Source organism: Phoenix dactylifera, chromosome 2, assembly GCF_009389715.1.
Source record: "Phoenix dactylifera cultivar Barhee BC4 chromosome 2, palm_55x_up_171113_PBpolish2nd_filt_p, whole genome shotgun sequence".
NCBI classification, from domain to species: Eukaryota; Viridiplantae; Streptophyta; class Magnoliopsida; order Arecales; family Arecaceae; genus Phoenix; species Phoenix dactylifera.
Genome location: NC_052393.1, coordinates 11,031,458 through 11,045,553, shown reverse-complemented (window position 1 = coordinate 11,045,553; position 14,096 = coordinate 11,031,458). Strand labels below are relative to the sequence as shown.

Below are 14,096 nucleotides of genomic sequence, written 5' to 3'. Positions count from 1 at the left end.
TGGCTCGCCTATTTATAGAAGATGGACCAAAGGGCGGGACAGAGGTTGTATCTTTTGCGCGAAGAACAGAGGTTGTATCTTTTGCCCGAAAGAAGGATTCTCCTTCCTTCGCGCGAATCCACCGTTGGATCGCGCAAAGGTCGCTTCGAAAGCTGTACAGCGGACGAATTAAGGGGTTCGGAGTGCTTTAAGAGCTGTGCGGGTCGAGATCCAACGGTCGACATCGGGATCAAGACGCAGCCCGAACCCGGACCCAAGGACCGACCTTTCAACTTGCCCGCTGAACGACCGGGCGCACTTCGCTTGCTCGGTCTAACGGCTCAGCTGAGTCAGCTCGGCTTACTCCTAAGGAAACAGCTCCACGCCAGTAGTATAACGAGACGAGTCACATGGAGGGTTTCTTCGACTCTTTAGCCGAGCCGCTGTAGCTTCAGAGCCACGCGTTGAGAAGCGAACGCGATTTTAGGTGAAGGGGACCCTGTGACCAATTACATAGAGAAACGTGGTCGTGGATCCAGTTGTGGGGCCCGCTGCAGCGACTCTCTTCCATGCAGAACTTAATACCGCGTTTGGCGTGCCGTCGTTTATGGAATCCGAGGAACGGTGCGGCCGTGACGAGACGTAGCTCGCTCGATGAAGATCGGACGTTCGGATAGCGGGGAGGAAACATTGTGACCTCCTCTCGTGTGCTAAGATCCTGGAATGCGATTTTAAATCGCTGAGAGCGGATAACGTTGACCTGTTGCGTGCACCGAGGAGGATTGTGCGCGGGGAAGGGAGACGTGGCACGATCAGCTATGTCCAAAATCCGCGAAACATGTTGGCTCCCGTTACGATGCTGACACGCGTCCATGACAGGAAGGGACGTTGCATTGCGGTGGGTGAGCTGCGTGAAGGATGAAATTTTCTTCTTTTTTACTATTTGATAATAAAAAGGAATTAAAAAATTGAAGAGATAAATAATGCATCAGAATTTTCTCTCACAAACATATTCTTTTTTTCCTCTGAAAATAGTGTGTTTGTCAACAAAAAAAAAAAAGAGACATTGTTCAAGATGATCAAATTGTCCCTATGTCCATAATAATTTTTTAATGTAATTTTCTTACCCTATAAGAAAATATTTTGTACTTTTTTATAATGATTTATTTTTTTATATTTTTGTAATAAATTAAATAGAGCCTAAAAGTCGCAAGGTGTGAATAGGTTGAGCCGGATCAGAACTTGCTTGATATTGATTTGACCCAATTTTATGTAGGGGTCCAGGATCCAAGCACAACCTAATAAGTTAGAATAAGTCCATGGATAATCTTTTAGACCCGGTGGATTGTTCGGGTGGGCTCAAGGCCATGTATGTCCCGATCTCAACATAATATATTCGGATCTAGATCAGATTTGGACCATGTTTAGCCGCAGTAAAAACAAAACTTTGGTTAAAATACTAGGGTTATTTCACTAAGGTGTCCGGTAAAATCAGCTTTACATCATTGACTTGTGAATAAAAGACCGCACCAAGGAAGCCATTGGCAAAGTTGCTAAATAGCCTAAAAACTGTAGTATATGCAGAAATTACATTCTATGCCATGTGAAATTCTAGATCAGTAACAAAGGTATTTGTTTCACATGCTTTATGAAATAAAAATACCAGCACAGGTTGCGAGGAGAGCAGGAGAAGAAAAATGCAAGAAAAATTTAGGATGACTGCAATCCTAAATGATCCATTGCTCTCGGGGTAATGTATGCATGCATAGGCTGAAATTTGTGGGTTGTGAGCTGAATCTATATGATCTTCCTCTCATTTCAGTCTCCGCTCAACTCTTGTACGAATCTATCAATAGTTGTAAAAGAAATTAGCATTGCCTGAAAAGATCTAGCACATATTCTTCTTCTTGCTCTAAAAGTCGTCTTGTAAAGGTCCGTTGGTTCAAAATTGCTAGCTAAAAATCTCTCAGGCTTCCATTCTTCAATTTGATTCCGGTCCTTTTTGTCCACATTGCATGCATAAAGATTGATGGCAATCTGTAAACAGTTGCGAGCTTCATGAGATGACCTATGTAACACTACAAAATCAACAAGCAGATTTTCAAAAGGTCTCTATTCCTCATAATGTTCGATTGTGTCCCAACTAGAATGTCATCACCTCCTAGTTGGGTGTCTTCATGGGCATGTCTAAGGGGGACAATAGGAGCAGGACAATACCTCCTTTGAGCTCCGTGGAAAATAGCATCCTAGTATGGCACCGCCTTTTTTTGGGTTTTTATATCGCGGGTTAATACATCCAATCATTTGGGTCAGGTTGGGTAACAAAAAAGAAGATCCAACATAAACACAAATAATATAAGGATTTGGTCGGGCTGGGTCCAGTCGAGTCAAGATTCTATAAACCCAGACTCGACCCAAAAATGTTGAACAAATCTAAGTTTGGGACCTGACCTACCCCTCCAGCTCCTTAGAAATCATATTGGATAAAAATGGGTTAAGTTGGATCGGGTCATGGGTTAACCAGATCCATTTGCAGCCATATGCAAATCCAAGAAATTCAACAAAGATGATGGAGGTGACAAGTTCCAACATAGCTACATGAGTGAAGTCCACCTAAGCAATTTGATCCATTAATATAGCCTCTATACAAAGATTGTACGACGTTAGTGGTAGAAGATATTTAGGGCCATGCCCTTATCTTAGAATTCCATAACAGCTATAAATGGCACTATTTTGGGTTGCCAAGACTCGAGGATGAGCACCTCGGATAGACATCCATGCCCCCATTGCCTGCTTGAGGATGACCATCCGAGCGATGACTATCCATGGCCCCATTGCCCAAACCTTAAGCAGGTCTTACTCAGTAGCAAAATGTAACCCCCCCAAAAAAATATCATCTAACTTGACTAGCAGTTGAAATTCATGCTTAAGGTTCCAATAAACTTTGAGGTCCAAAGTAATAGCTCCAATGATGGCTATCGACCTAGAAACTTTCTGACCAAGCAATGCTCCCATGCCTACCTTAAACAGTCGAGCTTAACATCATCGAACCCCATTGACTTGGTAAACCATACTTGGAAGGGCTCAATGACCTACAGCATCAGTGATTAGACCGACAAGCTGAGGAGCTCCCTCAGCCATCGATAGTAGAGAAATGGTTGCTTTCACCATCATGGCTAGCGGACCCCTTGAACTAGGGGAGGATAATGAGGTGACCAGACTCACATGCATGGCTTGCTAAAAGCAACCCTTCTATTGACAACATCCATGCCACTGCAGGTTGCTCTTAGTCATCCCTCTTAGTCATCATCGAGTATTTCTGTGTGTTGCATTTTAACGTATCTACACTTTCGAAACCTAGTTTCTTAATTTATAAACTAATAATAATAATATATATATTTAAATTATTTAAAAAATTAAATTTATTTAAAATAGTTCACAGACCAATTCCTATGGTTGAATAACCCCAAACCGTAGAAAAGAGTGAGAAAAAAGAGCAGAAAAATAGATAAAAGAAAAAACTACCATCTTTATTAATAATCCTTTCGGAGTTGATGGTTGTTTTTTTTGGGTGGGGGGGGGGGGGGGGTTGGTGGTGGTGTGACTTACAAAATATCAAGTATGTTCCCGATGGTCAAGAGAAAATAGTGAGTTAAATAAGTTCAGAGAAAAATTTCGCAAACCATTTTAAGGAAAAACGTGGATTAAATAAAATAAAATGTGGGGCTTTACTGGGCACCGGATGGGGGTTCGGGTTGATCAGGCCCGGCCCGGGTTGGGTGGGGGCCGAGGGTTGAAAGCCGGGGGAAGGCAGCTCCAGTGGGATCCACCTGTTCCCAGAAAAAGCCCTTAACCTCCATTCAAGAAACCTCCGCGCGCTCTCACGGTTTCACCTTCCTCGATCGTTTAAACCCTAGCCCCGCCCGACGGTTGCGCGCGGACGGATCTCCGGCTGAGATTCTGGCGAGGCATCGGCGGGCTTCGGCCGATTCCATCTCCGGCGACGAAGAGCGTCCAAGATTCATCGGGTATGTACTTCCTCCCGTCCCCAACTCCACCGTTCCCTCTCTCAGCCCTAAATCTCGCCAATGAAGCCCCCAAAACGTCTAATCCCAGCCGTTATTCATAAATCTCTGCTCCAGTCCCCTACTAAACTCAGATGACGGCAAAAAATATAATTCCCTGTTCGAACCAAAACCTCCTCCCTTGGTGCTTAACGTCAACCGAAGGTTATCTTTTCTGTATTCGGTTAAGGCCTGCTTTTCCCCCTTGAAGGAATGATTTTTTCTCCAATAAATTGTCAAAATTTTTGTTAGAACAATTTGTCTTCTACTTGTCTTCGTGAAAAGGAAAAGAAAAAAAAGTTGTTGCCTTAACCGCAACAATATTGCATGTCCGACTGACTCCAATTTTCATAAACAATGTTCATAATGATAACCATAATTTTCGGCTCACGCTGATCAGATTTTAGCATCGAAATTTATTTATCGTGTACTTATTTGTCAATTTTATATTCATGATGCTTGTTGATTGACTTTATGGCTTTTTCCATGACCTTTTCTTTCATGCTGTTGTGGTAGTCTGTCAACTGTTTAGGTAGACAAATAATTGGCAGTAGGTTGTGAAATCATTTAGATGTTTGTGCTGACCTCTTTAATCGGAAAGTGCAGGTTTTATATGAATTAAAGCAGCATGGTGCAATTTAAAAATAGATATATGGTACTGGAAGTCTTTATAGATTCAAACAGAGACTTGGCTGACAATGATCCAATAATTATTAGTGATTTCAATGTGTCAAAAGCAATCAAAGATAGCATCCAATTAAACTTTGGGGAGTGTGGTCTGGCCTTAGCACTTGGATCATTCCAAGGTAACCTTCTTTTTGGCATCTACTTTAATAATTACAAATACTATCTTGGTACAGAATCCTGAGTTTATTTATACTTTTTAAGTGTTGTTATTTTTATGCGGCACCATTTCGTATTTTTTCCAAAGTCACATGTTTCTGAAACTTCTGGTTGTGATCATTTCTGATTGTATAGTTAAATATGTGAACCCTACGACGAAGATATGCATTATCAGAACCTCTCGCGAGGATCACAAAAAAGTATGGTCTGCTATTACAATGGTTAGAAGCATTGGAAAGTGCCCAGTAACATTCAACTTACTGAACTTGAGTGGTAAGTCAAGTGAAATTTGGAATTTTTAATTTGCATCGTGGATTGTAAACTGAACTTAAGCTGCATTATTTCCTAACATAATATTTAACGGGAACCCATATATGCTAATATGAATCACTCGTATCTGAGCTGTGTGCAAACTATGTTTCTTAGAAACTTGGAAACAAGGGTTAAAGTCATGTTACCGGTCCCTGTCTAGGTTTGGTCAAGGATTGGTACAGTACCATCATGGGTTAGGATGGAACAAGATGGACTGGAACAACCATCAACAATATGACCGGAGAGGGACAAATAACCAGGCCATCCCAAGTGTCTGGACATAATCATCCCAATCATTCCTTGCCGATACCTACCATGATGGTTGGGATATCCTGATTCATTAGCAAACCTCAATGTAATTGTATGATAGCGAGATGCATCAAGCTGTGAATCCTTGCTTAGCAAGTGACATTTATGTTGTAGCTTGAGTCATTAAGTGCATTATCTTCTTATCTCGATGCAAATTTATTAGTTTGGAAGTATGTAGTGAATTTTCAATGCTTGCTTCTTGAGCCTTATCTCATGTATGTGTTTGAGTACCATTTTAGCTGCATTTGTATAACATGAATTTAGAGCTTACCATGCTATGTAGAAAAGAAATATATGCAGTTCAATCACAGTAGTCCACTAATAAAGATTGTGCTTCACTATTGGCATGGCTCGATAATCTAATTAGGGCCAACTCATTTACTACTAAATAAAGAATAATTCATTTCTTTCAGCTAACACGCGGTAACCATCCTCAAACAAGGTTTGCAAAAGCATTCTGAATTCTGAACTGCTTGGTCTGAGGCATATTGAACCAAGCCGATGTGAACTTAGGTTGATTTGTTGGTTCAGTTTAGGACTCGGTTTGAAAATATCCGAACTGACCGGAATTGCCTTGTTGTACTTGGTATCACTTGATTTGAGTCAGTTTCAGGCCCTCCCACGAGTAAAAGGGGAGGAAAAGGCATCTTGATGCCTTTCTCATCCCTTTTTTGTTGAATGTGAAGAGAAGGGTGGGAAGGTAAGGAAAATCAGGGGCGAAGATTTTTTTTTTTTTTTTTTTTTTTTTGTGTGGTTTTGAGTATCCAGTTCAAAAACTAAATCTTTGATTTCTTTAGTAGAAATGGGAGCAAAAACATTGCTGTAATCCATGTGCTGTCATTATAAAGACAGTTCCAGTCAAGATTCACTTCTATGGAATCACTGTTCTAGAATGTCGTTTTGAAGAAATTGGTGAAAGCTGAGAGGATGCCCTCTTGATCTGAGAGCTCACTGCTCCATCTTGGAACGAAGTTATATTGTTTCTTCTTTTTGACAGTTGCAACTCTGAAAATAGGCAGAATTTCTATCTCCTTCGAGAATCCAATTCAGTTTAGATCTTTGCTGCGAGTACATCTCTTATTTTGCATAAATTTCATTAATTTGTGACTTCACTTAACTGTGGAGATCTCTCAGATCCTGTGCAAGTTCTCTGTCTTCTTCTAAAGTATCAGTGTTTCAATTTTTCTCAGTATTACCTGCAATGTTTCGTTTTGCTCTCTTCTTAGTTCCTTGGACCATTTTTTCAGATTTGTTCTTAGATCCTTAGATTGGAAACTCACACTGTAGCAATATCATCATCCTCTTGAGCTTTTACCCAACTAGAACTGACTATGGAATCCAAAAATGTTCCTCTTTTGTCCACCATTTCTAAAATATGAAAATGCAGCTAGAGTTTGCTCTTTTATAAAGGTGAAACCCAATTAGGGAGGGATCAGATTGAGGTTTTGGAAGAGCTGGCATTAGCTAATGGAAAAAAGCTTTTGCAATTCAAGTCAAAGAGGAACTTTTCCAGTTGCATAAGAACCAGCGACTCGCTCATGTTACTCCAAGCGTATTTTCTCCTCTTTTAATCTGTTTCCAATAAATCATTCCCTCTCATGAAATCAACAAATTTCAGCGCATTTGTTTGTTGTGAGGATTACTATTCCTGTTTGCAAGTAGTCTTGTAACATTGAAATCGCCTCCAATCACCCAATGCCTAATCTTCATCTGTATAATATTGTTGAGCACTGTAGAAATCTTTTTTGCTTTGTCTGTCATTAGGCTCATAAACTGTAGTAAAAGTCCAGCTGTTTTCTGTGATTATGTCAATGAATTAAGAGTAATATAAAAGTTTTGCAAATGATAGTTGGTATTGATAAATGTCCTGGAATTATAACCCACAATTAGACCTCCAGAAGAGCCAATTGCATCCAAGTATTTCCAAGCATTCACCTTGGGTGCACCAATACTTCTAAGGCGACTAACCGAAGGTTTAGCAATCTTTGTTTCTTGAATTGCTAGAAGTTCATAGTCAGTGGACGTTGCCAAATCTCATATTGCTCTTCTTTTAGTAGGTTGACCCATTCCTTGAATGTTCAACATAGGAAAAGCCGAGCAGAATACTTACATGAAAGAAACCCATCATAATATTCATTACTAGTAGACAACTTCCATATCCTATTCTTAGACTACCAAAACGACACCAAAGGTGCTAGCCAAACACTAAAAAAGGGCAAACCAAGTCTAAAATACATCCAGTACAATAGGATATAGACAAAAGAACCACAAGAACAGCACTAACCAACAAGAACAACATAACAATACCATCCCACCATGATCGACACATAATAGAAATAGCAAAATATAACCTCTTCAAAACAAGAACACATAGCCAGAATAAAACTGGGCAATGTTGCAGAGATGCTGCCACGACCTACCCGTCATAATTTCCGGGATAACTCCACTAGAAATACGACCAAATATATTTGCTTGGTTCTTTCCAAACCTTGGATCACTTTAAGTGCTTCCTTTGCTAGGTCATCTGCAAATAGAAAACCACATTTTTGTCCCAGTGCTTTGAAATCTTCAGCATCCAGAGAGTTGAGGATTAGTGTGTCATCTGGGATCCCCTGTATGTGGAAGAGCATGAGAAACAACAAAATTGTGTGTATTTGTTTTTTTTGGGGGGAGGGGGAGGAGTGTCCCTGGGAGAAGGGGGCCCAATTGGGTCTACCGCAGCTAAGTCCAATGGGGTTGGTGCAGCCATATGGTCTGATGAGAGAATTTCTGTTGAAGACCGATAAGATAGGACATGACTATAAAATTCCAACATTTTTTTCTTCTAGAGTGGAGTTATATTGTCTAAGTAGAAGGAGAGAGGGAATCTTTTGTAGAACTACCAAGTCAAATCGATGATCCCATATAACCATGAGGTAAAAGCATAGACTCAGGCAAATAGATAGCATGTACCTGAGGTCCATGTCCAACAGTTTCACACACCGCATCATTCATCAAATAATGAGCAAATTGTCAAAATTCTTTTGAAGCCCCTCCAAAGAGAAGGGTTAGGAGACCAGAGATTTTCAATTTCAAAGTGTACTTGCATTGATTCTGTCATAGGTTCCTCCACTGGTTTGACAACAAGAGAAATTGGTTCCGTGTCTGATTCAGGGTTGTGATTAGCAGCCAGTTCCGAGCTTTTAACTGGTATAGTAATAGAGCCAACTCCACTTTCCAACTCCTCCTTCACCCATTCCTCCCAGAGTGCTGCTTGATTTCATTCTAGATCGGTTCATTAGGTTGGTTCACTAGTTCAGCTTCATCCTTCATTTCAGCTTCATTAGAGCATGCATCAGAAAGAGGATGCTGTCCTCCAACATTAGGATTACCTTCGGCCACTGGCTGTCCTTGCCATTGCTGGGGTTAGAGGAGCTTCCAAGCCAGAATTCTTAGTCCTTATCCCAAACTCTTTTAGGTAGCATAGGGGATGGAGCAGGGTCTTCTTCCATAAAATAAGTATTAACAAATTTAACTAGATATTTGAAGTCACCAGCAATGATTGATATGGTATTTGGTATGCCAGCAAGATTGTCAAAATACATGGATAATTCAGACCCTGAAAGTTCTAGCTCATGCGGTGATTTATAGCTAGCGACATCAAGAATTCCAAAGCTACTAATGATAATTCTAAAATTGGTAATCTCAACAAACATAACCAGACTTTGAACATTGAACTTCTATTCCTGGCCCCATCTCAAGTGGACTATGGCTGAATGGAAATAAGGAAATTCTTATAATCAGAAAGAGCATTTCTCATAGCGTCAAACATGCTTTGCCTAGAAGGGAAGGTTACCATAAAAGAGTTGTATCCATACCTCCAGACTCTCCACGCAATACTCTTATAGGGCGCGATGCTCTACATAACTTCTTCAATAAGTTCCTCATTAGCTTCTGCATCTCTTGTACATCAGTTGTAGCTTTCACTACTGCTTCTCTGTCTGTTGGGGTAACAATGGCATGCTCAGTGATGGGGGCATACACTTTGGATCTCTCCACTTTCTCATTGATCTCCATATTCTTGTTGGTTGTGGCTTTTTTGTGTTGGTAGCTTTGTGTCCTAGTTCCTTGGAGAAGAAGCATGCTAAAGCATTTCTAGAACTCTGTTTATTAAAACCCTTCTCTTTGCATCGCTAACAACCGCCTCTTGGGAAGGGTTTCCCTCTGGTCTTGTTCTGAGATTCCTTTCTTCTTTCTTAACTCTTCTCGTTAACAGCTTTACCTACAATTTTTGATTTGCCTTTGACCACATCAGCCAAGTGAGGAGGATAAGATGCCTTGGAAATTTCTCTCTCTAAGAGCAGGGGGTTCAGAGGAGGGTTAAAAGACTACTTTGAGGTTTCGAACGATCATGAGGTCAGGAGGGAGAGATTCTATCTTGACTCTCACGATTGTCTTGATGAAACCTCTCAATCCCTTGGGCAATGTTATCACCATCTTTAATTCTTCTTAATCGATATGGAGGCTTGGAATAAGACCTCTTACTAGAGAATTTATTAGAGACTCCTCTGGTTGAATGGCAACTATTTCCAAGATTCCTTGTAGGTCTCCCTGGCCAGGATTCCATTGGTTGTTTCTCCTCTTAAAACCAGTAGATTTGGAAGGAAAACAGATAAAACTTCCAGATCTGTCTCTTGAAATCATTACGAAACCTTCCCCCATCTCCTTCCTCCTCTCCCCCTTTCATGGCTCCTTCCTCTCAACATCCTGCAGCCCTCAATTAGTTGCTTTCTGAGCCTTCTCTCATTGGAAGATTAACTGCTGTATATGACTGTCCTTAGCAGGGATAGCGATGGCCTGAGAGTATTCTGATTTTCCAAATTTCAGGGTCAAGGCTTCTTCTCCTGCTTTCTCATACTCTTGGATTATAATAATTGTAGTCTTCATTAAGGCATGCTACAAATATACTACTTCTATGCTTTTAAACAAATACAATATATGATATCTGGTCACTTTATTCTCTGGTTTGCTTGTGGTGTGCTAGAATAAGATTTATAAGTTTCTTCATCTTAATCATTATGGTTTAAACTTATGCCAGATTTGATGCGTTCTCTACACTGTCAGGTTTCCTTAATTTGAACTTAAAATCCCTTATTATAAACATTCCTTTTGTTCTCCTACTAAACACTATCCCAACCTACCTGGCAACTATTTTTTAGTTGAACATCAGTTTCTCTAACAATTGTGTCGTACGATTATCCCTGTAACTCCCTACTGTTGTTTTTGCAATTATTTTTTTATGGCTTATGTTGCTAAAAATTATTCTTAAAACTTTGTTCTTTTCGTAAGGACACATTGGATCCTATGATAAGACTGCCTTCAACAAGAAAACTTAGCAATTGGTTCATGTTTTTTTCAGAGGTTACTCATTTCATGAAGTGAAAATGCAGAAGTTTTAGTTTTTGCGTTGTCAAGACTCGAGAGTGCATTGAACCAATATATTAGCTGTATATTTAGTTAGTGTGATACTTGATGGAAACATTTATGTTTTTTTTAAATTGTTATTTGTTTTTGAAAAAGTAAAGTTAGAATTTTGATTATTGAGCCTTAAGCTAACTATGTGTTCTTGGATGCAATTTATTCTCTTCATCTGCTTATTCAGCATATATTAACATGCAGAAGATTAATCATGTTGTGGTATATTCTTGTACCATCTATTGCCATGGCGGATATGTATTTGCCCGCCTTGCCTATAAGGCTTGCCATGTCAAGACCAAGAAAAAGTGTTGTAGTTCTATTGGCTCTGACATTTGATAGGCCAACCTTTTGCCATCTTTTGATCATTTTACTTGCTTTAATATTCATAGGGCATAACAAACTCAGTTATGCCTATTTATACTATGCAATGGACATTCTAATCGGTAATCCATTCCTTTCAAGATCTATCAGGAGTGTCTAAAACAAAATTTCAAAGGTTTTGGCGATGTATCACCTGTGTGCCAGATGATCATGAAATGGATGGGTTTTTAATAGGTGATTTGTTTGATGTATAATAGCAATTTTTCCAACCACTTACGTCCTTGTATCTTTAAGATATGTAGAACTTCATGAATGGTCTGGATCATTGACTTGGATGACCAACCATGTCTTTAGTCATAAGAAGATTTAAAGTAGTTATGCCTTGATAACAATTAAGCCATATTTATATATGTGTATGCATTTAGATTCTTAAATGACACGTATATGCTATGTAGAAGTGTAAATGATTTCTATCTGTAAGCATTCACAACCCTTGGATCTTGTTAAGTTAATTTTGGTTATCTAAACTACACCATTGGCTATGCAAATACTATTCCAAATAATAAGGATCCAAAGGACTCAATCCCAAACCCATATTTTCCTGCCACACATGCTTTCCCAATTTAATGGGCATTACAAGAGACCTTACTCCTAAAACCTCGCTGTCCTCCGGAGTCTGAACTCCTTGCTTTCAGTCATCAAGGATACCCTAAGTTTTGACATCCAGTCTTTTCTAAAAGCAACAAAAAGTTGAGTTCTTCAATATCGCAATTCCAAATTCCAATTGATCTCCTTGCTACAAGTCCTTCATCCCACACAAATGAATTTGCTCACCAGGCAACTCCATCTTACAGTTTGCACTTCCCCCTCCTTTTTTCAAGTAGAACAATGACTAAGAAAACTTCAACCTTCTATGACCACCATGGTTTCAGGAAAAAAAAAATCCATTTGGGATCTACAGTTGCACAGATGAGAAGTAATATCTTAAAATTATGAGGTTTGTGACTTATACCATGTGTAGTCAACTCTAACCCACGCACGCATGTAGGTCTAGAGTTACTATAACTAGTATTTCTTATAATTTGATTCATTTTGTCATCAGCATTAACTGTCTTGATGGTATATTTGGTTTGAGTGAATAGTTTTAAATTATATTGCCCTTGATCTCTATATTAAATTAAACTAATGAGATCCAAAGCGTGATGTCGCATGATTGATCATTTCACATTCAAGTGAAAGAATGCAGAGTTTCAAACAGCACCCCTCTATCTGGAGGAGGTTCTAGGCAAACTACAGAGGTTGTTTCTGAAGTGTTTGACCTAGCTAATTGTCAAATATTTCTTTACAATAATTGGTTCCCTCCACATGGCATTTTGAAAATCATAATATTTTCTCCTTTTTTTTGGTGGAAAGAAGCCAAATAAGCCTCATTTGCTACAATTTCTCTCCTTGTGAATCCAAACAGTATTTTAGAAAAGTGTGATCACAGAGAGTGTGAGCGGGTGCATTATTTTTCTTTATTTCATGTTTTCTGTCATGTGCTTGTGCTGCTCTCGTAGAGTATGCGCATCCACTTGAATCTGCAAGTATATGTTAAACCCATGAGATTCCAGTAAATATTTAATTGCTCTTGTTTGATATTGATGCCTACCCTCATGTAAATTTTGATGGAAGTGGATTATGTTCTGCATTCTAGATCCATACGGTGATCGCAGGTTTCAAATTAGCATTGTGAAAGTAGCTGATAAAATCCAGGGATTGATTTTGCTTTTCCTGGATTAGCTGATTGTGGTATTTTGTCTGCTTTCTCTCTCTCTCTCTCTCTCTCTGCGTGTGTGCGTGTCTGTGTGTGTGTTGATCACTAGGGAGGAGTTGAGTGAATTTTTTGTCTGACCATCAGGGTTCGGTACGTTAGATAACTTATTACACACTTACCTTTTTCTTCCATTAGAATTACCCCAACCTTCTTGATTTGATTTATGGTTGAAGATCGGTTGTTTGTGTAAATTTTTGACGTAGTGTTGTTATTGCTAACATTTGTACGCTTTTGTTTCTCTCAATAGGAAGCATCAAAGCCTGTAAGAGGGCTGCCTTAAAGTGTGATGAAGCAAAGTTTGAACAATACAAGCTAAGTGCTGGAGATCGTGTCACACCAGAGATAACTCATTATGTAAAAGGTCGCTTTGAGAAAATCAAAACTTTAGAAAACTAGAGGCAGGAGGTTGCCCATCTGCACCAATTCTGAGTGGAAGTATGTATGCTTAACATTGCAAATTTTTGTGGACTCTTTCTTGTTTTGTACCATTCAGTTTATGAGCCTTTCTTTTCCCCCCCTTTTCACTGAGCAAAATATATTATGTATAAGAGACCCGGGTCTTCAATCTCTTGATCAATTTCTCATTTTCGTTCTTTTTTTTTTGTATTTTTCATTACCAGTTTCCTGGATTTGCAAAAGTTTTATTGGCAATGGTATCTGCAGAGGGAAGAAGAAAGATAAAAAGGAAATGGAAGGATCGGTTGCCAAAACAGGGAAAGAAGAAAAGAAGGGCCACACGCTTTGCCTAATGGAGTTCTAACATTAGTTTGAGTGGCAAAAGTGCCGTGTCAGTGTTTACAAGATTCTTCCAATTGAAAAAGAAATTGGATTTATATGCACTTTTTTGTTGGTATATATTTCGATGAAGGCCTGTGATATGTCCCAAATATCTAGTATCTTGTAATTCTACTTAGTCCGGTTCCTCTTTGTGTACATGAAATATTGCTTAGGGAGGCCATGATTATTTCTACAGGGAAAATAGTGAATTAAATAGA

General features: G+C 39.3%; 1 protein-coding gene across 2 annotated transcripts; it reads left to right on the top strand.

The window, feature by feature from the left end:
• The first annotated feature begins 3,818 nt into the window (after positions 1-3,818).
• LOC103708506 (probable ribonuclease P/MRP protein subunit POP5) lies at positions 3,819-13,985 on the top strand. 2 transcript variants are annotated; one of them, XM_008793464.4, is made up of 5 exons: positions 3,819-4,007; positions 4,650-4,849; positions 5,022-5,159; positions 13,349-13,536; positions 13,722-13,985. In XM_008793464.4, exons 2-4 carry the CDS (start codon positions 4,672-4,674, stop codon positions 13,495-13,497), a joined length of 465 nt encoding a protein of 154 aa, XP_008791686.2. In that variant the 5' UTR covers positions 3,819-4,007; positions 4,650-4,671; the 3' UTR covers positions 13,498-13,536; positions 13,722-13,985. The 2 variants fall into 2 exon arrangements, with proteins under 2 accessions (XP_008791686.2, XP_008791688.2); XM_008793466.4 differs by having other exon boundaries at positions 13,765-13,979.
• Positions 13,986-14,096: the final 111 nt, after the last annotated feature.